At 44.4% G+C, this 14944-nt stretch overlaps 2 protein-coding genes across 4 annotated transcripts in view; one reads left to right on the top strand and one right to left on the bottom strand.

The window, feature by feature from the left end:
• The window catches only part of LOC111872857 (thiamin pyrophosphokinase 1), a 99636-nt gene that overhangs the window by 11062 nt on the left and 73630 nt on the right, over window positions 1–14944 (top strand). The gene's annotated exons all lie outside the window — the stretch shown is intronic.
• LOC111872877 overlaps window positions 1–14944 on the bottom strand; it is a 74143-nt gene that overhangs the window by 2231 nt on the left and 56968 nt on the right. The window contains exons 1-3 of one of the 3 annotated variants that reach the window (XM_023867137.1): window positions 10012–10053; window positions 4336–4595; window positions 3337–3523 (exon numbers count right to left, since the gene is read on the bottom strand). In XM_023867137.1, coding sequence (XP_023722905.1) covers window positions 3337–3523; window positions 4336–4591 — 443 coding nt within the window. In that variant the 5' untranslated portion in view covers window positions 4592–4595; window positions 10012–10053. Of the gene's footprint in view, window positions 1–1945; window positions 2110–3336; window positions 3524–4335; window positions 4596–10011; window positions 10054–14944 lie in introns of those variants that run through there. The other 2 variants (XM_033754909.1, XM_023867128.2) reach the window with 2 other exon arrangements.

The raw sequence follows: 14944 nt of genomic DNA, 5'->3' as shown, positions 1-14944 counted from the left end.
CTTCACGGCCTGTTACAGGGATCGCTTTACGTAACCTCACCGCCATCTGTGAGCCGATTGTCTAGAAAATGTGGGAGCCTCAACATCTCACAACCTTATGGGCCTCCACGGCCCGTTACAGGGATAGCTTTACCTTTTTATTTTTTGTCGTTTATTCAAAAATCAATCCAAGTCTGGGACGCTTTGTGACATATCATAACAAGCTTATTTTTACGGTGAGTTGCTGGCCCCACGCCCAACCCCCAAGCTGGAGGACCACATCTTGTCGACTGTCCACGACTGCTTATTCAATATATTGGCAGCTACCCTACACATTTGGAGGCCTTCTCCTCCATCCACAACCTGGGGCACGTCGTGCAGTGATGAGAGTTCTTACCTGACAGGAAACGCCGTGTCTCAGTAATGAAGGGAAACAGGTTAATGTCCTTTGGGGAAGTTATCACTGCTCATTATGTGAAAGATATAACCTTTAGGCAATATGCAGAGCTTCTTGTTATTAAAGCAAGTGGTACATATAGTAACCATTGTGCTCTGAGGGGTAAATGTAAATATTTTACTATATATCGAATAGTTCTATTGAGGAAATTCCTTCCTGAGAAGCTGCCAATCGGTCATCTGATCAAGTGATTCGCTGAATTCTACGGTACCCGGTTGTTTATTACCGTGTTCACAGGAGTCAGCTGTTGAAATGTGCGGTAAGTGTGCTGACTCTGGACCACACCATTACATTTCATTACACCACCCTCTATTTGGGCTGGAGACCGAGGGGTTGGAGTTCGAGTCCCGGTAGGGTCAAGAATTTTCTCTTGTCAACAGCATTCAGACTGGCTCTGGGGCCCACCCAGCCTCCTATCTAATAGGTCCGGGGGCTCTTTTCCCGGGGTAAAGGGGCAGGGGTGTGAAGATGACCACTTACTCCAGCTAGTGCCAAGGCCAAGAAAATGTGGATCTATACATGACTCCCCATACGCCATCATGGCATAGTGCTTAATTAGTTAAGCACAGGGGACAACTTTACCGTACTCCATTTTAATATTGTCCTACCATCCACAGCCTGGATAACTCACTCTATACACAGACTACGGTACGAGCTGGACATCCGAGGATTCGGGATTCCATTCCCAGCAAGGACAAGAGAGCCTTTTCAGCGCAGCGCCTAGACCTGCTCTGTGTTCCTTCGGGCAGTATATACAGTGGGTGCCGTGGACTCTTTCAGCATGCTAAACCGGCCACGGCGTGAAGCTGGTTTTTCACATCCATCTAGTAGGCTGTTGTGGTAAAAAATGAGTATATATAAACCCCCACTGCCCCATACGTCTCATGGCATGTTGCTTAATTAAGTACAGAAACGAAGTTTCCCTGTGCTTAACTGATTAAGCACTACGCCATGTAGACGTATGGAGGAGTGGATGTAAGGTCCACGTATTCTTGACCTCGGTACCAGTTGGATGTGATTTGTCAGCCTTACGCCTCGGCCGCTTTATCCCCGGGGAAAGGGCCACCACCCATAGTGGTCATTGGGTAGAAGGTTGGATGGCCCTCAGAGCCGGTCTGGACGACTTAGAGTGGAGAAAAATTTTGCTTCTACTGGGACTCGAACTCTCCGCCTTCCAGCCGGCAGCCAGTCGCTATACCGACTACACCACCCTGTCTCGCAAACACAGAGACAGCTTTTGCTTTACTTTTTAACTTACAGATTTCTTCAGTTCAGTTTTTCCTGACTAAATTTTGGTTCTTCCGAAATGCTGGTATGTACATACTATAAAGTAGACAGCATCGCATTTAGGTGACCCGAAATCTTTAGCGTTCGCCATTGTGGATACTTCAGTTCTGATATGCAACTGTAATTGAGGCTGTGAGAGAATTTGAAATTCGGACCACAAAAATTCCTGGAAACACTAAATGTATAATTCTCTTCTTACCCGAGGAAGCTCGGGAAATTACAGACAGATACAGGATCGTAATTGATTTACAGAGCAGTGAATAGATTAAATTAAGGTTGCTGAATTCCTCTGATCCCGGACGCACCAACTGTGCCACAGATACATCCCCTTCTGCTTACACCGATGTATCGAAGTAGCTGCATTTGTGAGCAGACTGTTTAGAAGACTGAAACATTTCAAATCAGAATTGACATAAAGTGTCAGGTACGAGGGTTTATGAATTGAATCATTCTTGTTTATGGTATAAAAACTGCACCAGATATCATATTAATAAAAAGTACCTTGCACCTGAATTGAGCAGGAATAGCTCAGTCGGTATAGCGACTGGCTACGGGCTGGATGACCGATGGGTCGGAGTTGGAGTCCCGGTAGGATCAAGAATTTTCTCTTCTCCATGTCGTCCAGACCGGTCAGGAGCCCATTCACCTCATATACTCGTACAATGGGTTCCGGGGGCTCTTTCCTTTGGGGTAAAGCGGCCGCAGCGTGAAGCTGAACACTCATTTTAAAATAGTGTCGATGTTAAGAATATGTGGATCTAAACATCCACTCCCCCATACGCCTACATGGCATAATGCTTAATTAGTTAAGCACAGCACCTTTAACTTGCAACTGAATAAGTTAACCAACTCCATAGAAAGGAGGCCTTCTCTGAAACTAGTAGTCGTTCAGGTGGTCAAGAAATCCTCTGCCTTTTATGAATCTCGAAGCGTTGCAAGAACTAGACTCTGGCATAAGCTAGGTGAATCCATCTACATTCTCGCGCCATATTGTAATGGCGGAACCGCTGTACCGCAATCAGTTGAGGCACTGTGCTACATGCCGGAAGGTCGCGAATTCGAGTCCCGATGAGGTCATTGGATTTCTCAGTTGACCTAATCCTTCCAGGCACACTATGGACCTGGGGTCGACCCAGCCTCTAACATAAATGAGTACCAGTAGTCTTCTTGGGTGTAAAGGGCAGCCGGCGTGTAAGGCTGACCTCAGCGCCATCTGTGAGCCGATTGTCTAGAAAATGTGGGAGCCTCGACGTCTCACAACCCTATGGGCCTTCACGGCCTGTTACAGCGATGGTTTTACTTAACCTCACCGCCATCTGTAAGCCAATTGTCTAGAAAATTTGGGAGCCTCAACGTCTCACGACTCTGTGGGCCTCCACGGCCTGTTATAGGGATAGTTTTACTTTTTACTAGTATACCATGAAGGTTATAGTAGTATGGGGGCAAACAAATTGTGTTTATTTTTTGTCACTACCTTGCAAAATCGCGCTCAGAATTTACGTGCATCTTTCATATGCATTGTGTATATTCCGTAGACCTACTTATGAAAATTACCAAAGCCCTTAACATTAACTTATGTGGGTATGGCGGTGTGTCCGCTCTGTTTGCCATACCTGGTGCCAGCAAGTGTCCGAATGGCGTGGAAGACGAGTGTTGCATGAAGAGAACAAGCCACAGCCCAAAGGACAGCAAGCGGGGCCGCCACACGTAAAGACGGACCCAGAAACCGGAGTGCAGAGCTAGTTCTACACGTGGAAGGCTGGTAGCCGCTGAACCCCCTGCTTGTATGGATGCTTGCAGCTGTGACAATACCATTCTTATTGAAGATATAGCCCCTATATAGTCCGTGGAAAGTGAACTGAAGTTTCGAAGGAAAGTGTCGCTTCCGTCTTCAGGATTGGAAAATTAACCAAGCAAATCGGCATGAACTAGGTGGCAAGCAGAATTTGACTTGTATGAATGAATGAATGTATAAGGGGTGGGCCTTCTCGGCACTTGCACCGCGACCTACAGTGGTCTATTGTGCTTAGACTTTGACTTACTCTGTCAAATATGACGACAGACGCATGTTCCTCCGAAACATAGGTCGACTTTCAGCGGACTACACGGATTAATATTCCAGAAGACAGGACTTTTCGTAACCACCATTTCGAGAACCTCAAATTCTACACGTGATTATTGTGTTGTACTGTGGTTCATGTTTCCTTGCTCCCACATTCAAGTATCAGATTTTCATGCTGAATTTAGTGTATTTTGAAATACTGATGGTGTAAGTTAACCCTATCAGTTTCGTGACACCTTATTTTGTGGTAGCCATTCTGACTTCCCCACAAAATTATGTTTCACAATTAGTTTTTAAGAGTTGTCCACTGATAACTCCGCGGGTGAAACGAGTCATGTGTTCCACACTTTTCGGTCATCCATACATATCTCATTTCATGGCCAAATGAGTGTGTTCGTAATGGAGATATGTATGGAGAACTGTTTGGAACATCTAAACTTTGGCGGTGAATTGAGCATGTCATGCCACGAAAGCTAGTTGTGTTTACCCTACTCCATCCTGTGTTGTGTCGCGTTCCTGCAAGCAATACCACGTTCTTGTTTGTGCCCACCTGCCGCCAGGACTGTGGCGCATCCTGCAGGAACGGCGAAAGCCAAATTCAAGTCGCCCCGCTCCTCAATGAATGCGACGGCGCCCATCACCAGCGCCGAGATGCCACACACCACCTGCAGAACTCGTAGCCTTAGCACCAAGGCAAATGGGTACACTCCGGTACCTGAGCTACCGGTCGGGTAGCCGTCACTTGTCCTGTCCGTCACCGTGTTTTCGGTAGAAAGGGGGCACACAGACTCCTTCCTGAAGCTCATGTCGCTGCGAACAGATATTAGAACTCGTGAGAGAACTGAGAGTTACATACGAAATTTTGGCGAAAAACCTAATGAGAAGAGACTCTTGTCAACTGACTGGTTATGTAGAATTCCGGCATGTAAAATTGTAAATGTAGATGACATGTACTACTAATTTCGACAGCGCTAAATGACAGAACCGTCCTCATGACAGAGAGGGCGCCCCCACATCGACAAGACCGCAGTTGTCTAACGGTAACAAAAATCTGGTTCTTGGTTCCCAGATGGGGCTTGACCCCAAGACGACCAAGACGGACAGGAGACTGACTGTCGGCTGTAGCATGACTTTCAGGCGAATGGTTACATGAGTTCCGAGTCGGGAGAAACCGCTGCCCAGGGCTGGGCAGACACGCCTAGGGATTTGCGACCATAAGGAGCTGTGAGGCGGTCGGTAGTCGGTGAGGGTGTGAACACGGAAACTTAGGATTCTACAGCGTTGGAAGCCGTTACCAGGCAACGATGCAGAAGTGTACGATAAAGAGTGTGAAATAGCGATAGTGGTATATTTAATTGTAAGAGTCAATATATCCAATTACCAATCGGAAAGCCCGGCTGTAATTCATGAAGTGACAAAGCGAAGAGGCTTATGAAACTGTTCAGTTTCTTAGTTTATCTGTCTGTACATAATTTATTATTGGCATTATGTACTTTTTTTTTTTGGCGAATATTATGTACTATTATATTTCAGCGTCCTGTTGTACTGATGTACCTTTATAGTTTTTTTTTCCGTGTATAATGCAATGAATTAATAAAATTAATTCACATTTAATTCATCCAATGATCGTTAAATGTATAAAATGTTACTAAAATTATTAAAACATTAAAATATGTTGTTGTTATGCTGCTGCAAGTTTCGGCCTTACAAGGCCATCTTCAGGTAACACTTGTTTAAGGTTTCTAATTCACTGTACTCTGATCTAAACTTAAGATATATCTTTGATGTTCCTTCATATATTTTTGAATTGGAGGTGTTTCTATGTCATATTAGATATGTTTTGTTTTTTGCGTTGTGCATATCAAGTGTTGCCTTGCGTTCCCTATATAATATCCTTGTATATTTTAATAATTTTACAAACATTTTGTACATTTAAGGACCATTGTATGAATTAAATATGAATTAATGTTATTAATTTGTTGTATTATAGACGGAAAAAGAAAAAGAGCATAAAATTTTGCTTTTTCGCAATTTTTCGTTGAAATTTTAACGGACTTGTGCTTGTGTTTCACACACCTTCAGTTGTTGCAAGTAATCCCGATTGTCTTATTTTCTGTTCGTCTCCATTCAACAAGAAATGGTTTCCTAGCAACGCAATTTCTTCCTCTTCTGGAGAAGTAAGAGGAACAAAGCCGTTGGCGTTTGGTACCATTAAATGCAAGATGAAGTAGGAAACACTGAAGATTAAATAATTTGCCCGTCGTTGTGACGTAGTACAACATTTATCAGGCTCTCTTTCTATCATCTAACAGGCTTTGAACTCTGAAGGAACTGAAAGTGTTTTTGCTCTGTGGTGAAAGGTATATGACTGTGTAGTTACACGAATCTGTTCGGAGTAGAAACTTTGAAACTGCTTAGAATGAGAGGCGAACTTTGTCCCTGTGGTCTCGTTAACTAACGAGAAGTGAAACTTTACTCGTTGCATCCTCGTCATAATAATCAGCGTCTGGCGATGAAAGCGTATCTCTCTGCAACGAAACCTTTAATGACACTGCGCAAGATTATAGTAACAAATTACTCCGATAGTGTCCCATGCTCTGATTGTAGATAGAAATAATTTTGCCAGTAGATGGATCTCTCTGTCGTTAGTTGTCGCCATTTTCAATAAAAACGCTTATTTATAAAAGCTTCATGAAACGTATGTATTTTATATTTCTCTTCAGTATTAGAGGGGGCACGCGGTAGCGTAGTTGGTTGAGGCACTATGCTACAAGCCGGAAGGTCGCGGGTTTAAGTCTCTATGAGGTCATTGAATTTTTTTCAATTGACGTAATCCTTCCGGCGCTGGAGTTAACTCAGCCTCTAACAGAAATGATCACCAGAAATTAATTAAATAATTTTCCTGGGGAGTAAAGCACGGCCGGCGCGTAAGGCTGACAACCTTACTGCCATCTTTGAGCCGATTGTCTAGCTAGAGAATGTGGGACCCTCAACATCTCACAACCCTATGGGCCTTCACGGCCTGTTACAGGGATAGCTTTACTTTTACTTTTTACTTTAGCTATAGATGTTATGATTGTATTTTGATTACGTGGAGCGCGACCCCTAGTGAACTTAATAATATTATACAGTTTTGTGGTCTAATTCTTTTAATTATTTCCACGTAATAGACCACAATTTCCAGAAATAAATTCCACCTAAACTAGAGCATTTTAACACTGTAACGATAACAAGCAAAATTATATACATATTTATGTTTCTCTGGCGCACGCTGTAGCTCAGTTGGTTCCGGGGTTACGCTACAAGCTAGAAGGCCGCGGGTTCCCGTCCCAATGAGGTAGATTTTTATCAATTTAACTAATCCTTCCAGCCGCACTATGCCCATGGTGTCGACTCAGCCTCTAACAGAAATGAGTACCAGGAATGTTCCTGGGGGTAACAGGCGGCCGGCGCATAAGACTGACCAACCTCACTGCACAGCTGTGTGCCGATTGTATAGAAAATGTGGAAGCCTCGGCTTCTCACAAACCTATGGGCCTTCACGGTCTGTTACAGGGATAGCTTCACCTTTCTTTATACTGTAAAGAGAACGCCTTGTGTGGAAATCATGTCTGCCTCTCAGTGACCTTCGAGGAATTTTCTTAAAATTCGATATCAGAAACTTGTGTTAAAGCTGTCTAGCTACTACGATTATGAGCCATATTACATATCATGGTCTTCTCTAAGTACCCCACAAGCCGTATCCCAGATAAGAATTGGAAGACTTCCACGAAATGCTGTCAGGCAGTCCCGGTCTTCAATTTTATTGATTCATGGTAAAGCCAAGTATCTCTAAAGCCATAAATTTACTTTTCCACGTATCTCATAAATGTTTCCTAAGATTCTGTTGAAATTCGATAAGGCTTTCGCTGACTTGAATTTTATTAATCCAGTTTTAAGGAGTATTAATAAACTTGAAAGAAGACAGTTGGAAATTTTGTGTAGTACATTACACAGTGTACGTTTTCCAGTACGTTTAAAGGTTCTGCCACACAGAGCGCTACATACGCGACCTACGCTACGTACGCTATGTTCGCTATACGAACAGAAAAATATCTCCCTTTATTGCCAATGTGACTGGCCACACACTTCCGTACGCTACGTACGCTATGCTCCCTATGTTAGCTGCGTCGCAGAGTGTACACAGCGTTCGTAGCGAACATAGCATAGCGCTCTGTGTGTCCGAACCTTAAATATGCTACAGTTGTGACTGAGATAATGGGCGCCAGCAGGGAAAGGAATCTGGCAAGCCAGACGTCTGTTCACCACCTTGGATTAAAAAGAAAGAACAATTGAAAAGAAGCAAATTTACTTAATACACTAAAAGTTAAAATTACAAAAATATTCTTATATCCTGAAAACTCAAAGGCAGTGATTCACAAACTACAAGTGTGTGCTGGCAGAACAGTAGTGATCTCCGAACCTGACCCAGCGGTAAAATGCCAGTCGTAAAGTAAAGTAACTGCCTCTGAGACGGCAGTTAGAAGCGTAGGAAATTCGTGTGAGTTGGCCGCCAGCCTGCTAGGACGTGAGCCCAGAAGCAGAGGAACGTCCACTGTTGGAAGCCCTTACCAAGCAGTGCAGTGAAGGCCGTGATTGAGAGCACTAATCTGTCTGATAGTGATTTGTAAAGTGTAGTCACGAATTGTGTGTTAGTGCCAATAAGTCCGATCACCAGTCCAAACCCCATCTGTAGTCACACTCCATACACGTGGCAATATCTACAACTTCAGTAAATTAACTGGAATGTTAACCAATAGGGAAATATGCTTACCCAGTATAGTATATATAGTATAGTATGTAGCATGATACATGCCGGTGGATCCAATCGGCTTACATGCAAATTTTCGAGAACTACATAATAAATAATAGGAGCCGGGATAGCTCAGTCGGTATAGCGACAGGCTGTTGGCTGTACGACCGAGGGGTCGGAGTTCGAGTCCAGATAGGGTCAAGAATTTTTACTTCTCCATGTCGTACAGACCGGATCTGGGATCCACTCAACCACTATCCAATGGGTACAAGGGGCTCTTTCCTCGGGAGTAAAGTGGCTGGGGCGTGAAGATGACCACTCCAACTAATACCGAGGTTAAGAAAACGTGGGTCTATACACCCACTCTCCCATACGTCTTCATGGCATAGTGCTTAATTAGTTATGCACTGGAACAAATTTACGTTTACAATATTATATTTAATACGAAGATAATACGAAGAAAATAACAATGTGTTTTTAAATGTTAAATTTTAGACTGGGTTCAGTGTGGCAGCAACGTTAATAGTATACACCTGATGATGGCCGATAGAGGCCGAAACATGTAGTGTAGAAGAGAACAAGATCAAAGACATACAATATATATTGTTTGCACTTGGGACGGAGTTTGTATCATTTATCGTATAAATTTACGTTTACATGATAAATAATTGTAACTAAAAACCGGACCTGAAGATGGCACACATGTGGAGAAACATAGTTAGATAGCAATTTTCGCCTTCTGGGAATAGTGATCTGTTGGTAGGAATATAATAAATGTTATCTGTAGGCCTAAATTCTGATATTCTCTCACGTGTGCGTAGGTCTCAAGTGTTTTCTGCCCTTGAGGTTTTCAGCTTCACTCATATCCAAGCTACATGATATGCCTGGCCGCGCCATAGCTCAAGCGGTTAGTCGCTGGCTTCCCACCGCGGCGGCCCGGGTTCGATCTCGGGGTCTGGTGAAGTGGGATTTGTGGTGGACAAAGTGGCGCTGGGGCAGGTTTTCTCCGAGTACTTCGGTTTCCCATGCCAATCTTCATTCCACTAATTGCTCCACAATCACCCTCACCTATCATCTGGGGCTGGTACAATAGGCCAGAAGTGGACACAGTACAAGGGATTTAGTCCCACCCCACTAGCAATAAAAAAAATACATGATCTGCCAATCTAATTTTCCCTGATCTGCTCATGCTATTAAGATCTTATGAAGAATACAAATTATAAAGCTCGTCATTGCGTAATTTTCTCTTGCCTCCCATTATTTCCTCATCTTTAGGTCCGAAAATTTCCCCCCCGTAGATTCTTTCCCCTGGGGGTAAAGTGGCATTGTAGTGTAGAGATCAAGAAATATGGAGCTGTACCTCCATCCTCCCATACGTCTTCATGCTTAGCGCTTAACTAATTAAGCATAGGGACAACGTATCTACCTACCTACCTGTCTGTCTGTCTGTGGCTCTACAGTCCTTTGTTGGATCTTGGCAGCTTTTCCAGTTTCTTAACCCTATACACAATTGGTAGGACTCCTTGGCCGTGGGATCAGCCCGTCACAAGTTCGCTACCTACACACAGACAACACAAACAGAATAAACGCACATGGACCTCCATACCTTGAATGGGATTCGAAACCATGATTCCAGCGTTCGAGCGAGCAAAAACAGTTCATTCCTCAGACCGCGCGACGTCTATAATCAGCACAGGGACAACTTAACCTTTATTTTATATAGACCTAAAGTTAATCCTGTAAACACCTCACGACCCAAGGTGCGCGGGTTCAAACACGGCGGAGGTCGTGGAATTTTTAAGGGCAGAAAACTTCAGGGAACAAGTCCTCCGGGAGGAACTTTACGCCGTGTGTCCCGTGTCGTAGATTTACGGCACGTAAAAGAACCTCATGTCTCTAGGAGACCTCTAAGCTAAACAGGCCCTTTCCCGCCCAAGTAGTCTCCAATGCCTCTGGTGGATGGGGGAAGCATCAAGGTACCGGGGGCCGACCTCGTTGGCTCTACGGGGGCTGATGGCACGCACCGTTACCGGTAGGGTATGGTGACAGTAGAAATTAAAATGGGGACACACAATGGACCAATAACTGGTCTAAGTGCATGGGGAAACCCACCCCCCTCTCATAATACATACATAATCCTGTAAACAAATGTTGTTACTACTACTACTTGGAACATTCCTGACATTGCTCCCAGATATTTTCATATTTCAGCACGAGCTTAAGTTTGTGCCGAAACTGTGAGCAGAACCTATCCTGCAGTGCAAGTTACAGCGACTGGTAAAACCGCATTTGAATAATCAGACCCCCGCTAGTAAATGAACCAAGTTTATACGTAAAGGGAATGTATTGAATCCGGTGTGCAGTGACTGAAGTTCCAACACAGTATCAAGCAATGCCCATGTTTTAGAGCGAATTCAGTTTTGTGGGGTGACGACTATTATTTTGTTGGAATGCTCAGTAAACCTGACTTCCCTATGCACGTGTACATGTGTATTACACGCACGAACACAAATTCCATTAGTATCAGACATTATTGCAGCCATGAATTTGTGCAGTGTTTGTAAATATCTCCGGAATTCCTGGGGGCTTAACTTGTTTACGATTGGAAGCAAGTCAGTTCTTCCCTAACTATTGAATTCCGAAGCGAGAACAAAGCTAATTTAGAACAAACATACTTTTCAAGTCACCCATTTTTTCAACAATATTATGTACCCATTTTCTCTTATGGTCTCTATAGCTTTCTCATCCTTGACACGCGTGCTGCATCTCCGTGCAATATGACCCTCCATATTATCACATATAGACGAAATTATGGACTGGGTTTGGATCGGTGAATAGATTTATTGACCACTTTCAGGTCGTAACTACAAAGAACTATTACACTATCGCTGATTTTCACACTTTACAAATCACTACACGCCAAGTCTTCTCCAGCCTGCAGTGTCTTCACTAGTCTATTCTTGGTAACGGCTTCTAACAGTGGAGATTCTTAGCTTTACTCGCTCAATTCCGCTCTTCACAGACTCCCGTACAGAACTAAGTTCTAACCTTTCCCCTTGCTTATAACATCAACACGGACCACACAGAAAACAACTCTTACATTATTACATTCGTGTCTTTTGCTGCGAGAACGTGTTTACCGAGCCGTTGCTCAGAAACGGCCCCAGTATATCCGCCATATGTTGAGAGAATACGATTTGGATCGAAATGGCTAGGAATCTGTTTCTCTGTTAGAGATACGGACCGGCCGTGGTATTGGTCCCAGGTTCAGTTTGCGTGTGACTAAGCAGGCCTTAATATCTATGGAGTAAGGTAGCACTGTTGTTAGATCTTCCTTTGAACTCCGAACGTCGAAAGGTGCAGTCACGAGCTAGCAGCTTCAGAACACCTTTTTTTTTTTAAATGCTAGTGGGGTGGGACTAAGTCCCTTGTACTGCGGCCACATCTGGCCTATTGTACCAGCCCCAGATGATAGGTGAGGGTGATTGTGGAGCAATTGGTGGCATGAAGATTGGCAGGCAAACCGAAGTACTCGGAGAAAACCCGCCCCAGCGCCACTCTGTCCACCACAAATCACACTTGACCAGACCCGGGATAGAACACGGGCCACTGCGGTGGGAAGCCAGCGACTAACCGCTTGAGCTATGGCGCGGCCATTCAGAACACTTACCAAAGTGTCTGTTGGAAAATTGCTCGCAAGTAAATGATGTAGCTGGAAATGCACCTGGTCAACTCTGCCATTACTCTATCGATCATGACACCACTAATCGATTATGCGATGGATCATTGTGTCTCGACCGAAATTTGGTCTGAGTTAACGAGTTTAAACTTGACGGTCCTTTGATGTGATTTGGCCTTCTTGAATTAGTTCATAATTCATCATAGGCAAAACAGCCCTTCTTGTACCATTAACTTCCTTAGAAGATTCTGCCAAATTGCATCCGTGTTTCACTTCTTTAGATTTCGCAGCAGTAATGTTTTTACATAGGAAGGTCCATCAGCCTTGGTTTCCAACCCCCCAACCTGAAGGACTAGGTTCCTGTATTTATGCACCCCAGTGACAGGTATTCCAGTTACGCCCTCAGGCACTGGTTTCCCTTTGCGTCGCCTTGTACATCTCGCAGGGCTACAGTGAAGGTATTCAAACCCGCCTCCACACGGTAAACGGTAAAGCTACCCCTGTAAAAGGCTATGAAGGCCCATACGGTTGTGAGACGTCAAGGCTCCCACATTTTCTAGACAGTCGGCTCACAGATGGCGGTGAGGTCAGCCTTACGCTCCGGCTGCCCTTTATCCCCAAGAATATTCCTGGTACTCATTTCTATTAGAGACTGATTCGGCTCCAGGGCCATAGTGCGGCTGGAAGGATTAGGTCAATTCAAAATATCCACTTCATTGGGACTCAAACCCGCGACCTTCCGGCTTGTGGCACATTGCCTCAACCAACTACGCTACCGAGGCCGCGCCATAGCTCAAGCGGTTAGTCGCTGGCTTCCCACCGCGGCGGCCCGGGTTCGATCCCGGGTCTGGTCAAGTGGGATTTGTGGTGGACAGAGTGGCAATGGGGCGGGTCTTCTCCGAGTACTGCTAATCTTCAGTCCACCGAATTCACCATCAATATCATCATCACCCGTGGCAGGCTACAATAGGCCAATCAGTGGCCGTCGTGGCGAGTGGACCCAGTTGGACTCAACCCCCCACTAAGCGAATTAAAAAAAAAAAAACTACGCTACCGCGTGCACCCACCTCCACACGGGGAGTTCTTTATTATTATTATTATTATTATTATTATTATTATTATGGCTTTACAGCCCTTTTTTGGGCCTAGGTCGCCTTTTCAGTTTCTTAGTCCTATACACAGTCGGTAGGACTCCTTGGACGGAGGATCAGCCTGTTGCAAGGCTGCACCTTAACAGTACAACACAAACACAGAATAGACGCAAATAGACATCCATGCCTCAAGTGGGATTCGAACCTACGAGCCCAACGTTCGAGCAAACGAAGACAGTTTATGCATTAGACCGCGCGGCCACTGAGTATTGCTAGGATGAGTAAACAGAACGAGAATGGGATTTGCGGGGCACATAAAATGTGGCGCCTGACAGAAGAACCATGTTCAGAAATGCAGAAGGGAAGAGACATAGGCATTGGTGTATGGATAATATTAAAATAAAATTAAAGGAGATTGTCATCTGGCTCAGTGGCGGACTTTTGTGAGCACCCAAATGAACTTTCGAATTCCATAAATACCAGGATATTTGTAGAGTAGCTGATCGACGGTTGGCTTCTCAATCAGCAGACAGGAAAGAAGCCAAAACACCAAAAGGCATACACCAGAACCACGACACGTGTGCAAGTAGTAGCAACCACGATAAAAAAATAACCTATAAAAATTTTATAAGCGTTTTACTTTCCTCGTAAAATGCAAAATACATCAGCTAACAGCAGAGCAGATTTTCCATCTCAGCCTTATACTTCTGACGGTGGACAGTTAGGCCGAAACATGTAGTATAAAATAAAGAGCCTCTACTGACGGAGATGCGCGGAGACGGCGAAGTGAGAATTCTGAAATCCTCACGGAAGTCTGTGGTCCACGGAACTTGTTAGTTCTTGCAGTAGACATATTGGATCCCGAGGATTAACAGGGAAGTGTTACTGGTGATAAGTTAATGCATACAGTACTTTCTGTATTTGATGCTGTACTGAGTTTTACGAAGGGGAGTCAGTAGTCAAAATGGAATTTGCCTGTGTTTCTGTATGGGTGTGAAACTTGGTCTCTGACATTAAAGGAGGAACATACACGTACACTGAGGGTGTTTGAGAACAGGGTGTTGAGGAGAATATTTGGACTGAAGAGAGATGAAGAGACAGGAGGTTGGAGAAAACTGCACAATGATGAGCTTCATAACTTGAACTCTTCTCCAAGTATAATTAGAATGATCAAGTCACGGAGGATGAGATGGGCAGGGCATATAGCACGAATAGGGGCGAAGAGGAATGCATATAAGATATTGGTGGGAAAACCAGGAGGAAAGATACCACCGGGAAGACCAAGGCGTAGGTGGGTGGACAATATTAAAATGGATAGGATAGGACGGTATGGTATGGATTGGATTGATATGGCTCAGGTATGGACTGGTGGAGGGATTTTGTGAACATGGTGATGAACCTCCCGGTTCCATAAAATGCTGGGAAGTTCTTGATTACATGCACAGTTGGCGGCTTCTCAAGAAGGGCTCAGCACCATGAGTGAGTGAGTGAGTGAGTATCACTAGGTAGCAACACAGTCCAGTTTCATGACAGTCTAGGTAGCAGACACGCATACGCATATTCAGAAACTAGTTTCAGTAGTCAAAATGGCGGCCGT

The sequence above is a fragment of the Cryptotermes secundus genome, unplaced genomic scaffold (assembly GCF_002891405.2).
Source record: "Cryptotermes secundus unplaced genomic scaffold, Csec_1.0 scaffold1021, whole genome shotgun sequence".
In the NCBI taxonomy this organism is placed as follows: domain Eukaryota; kingdom Metazoa; phylum Arthropoda; class Insecta; order Blattodea; family Kalotermitidae; genus Cryptotermes; species Cryptotermes secundus.
Note: the sequence above shows the minus strand (reverse complement) of the source record. Positions and strands in the feature narration are given on the sequence as shown.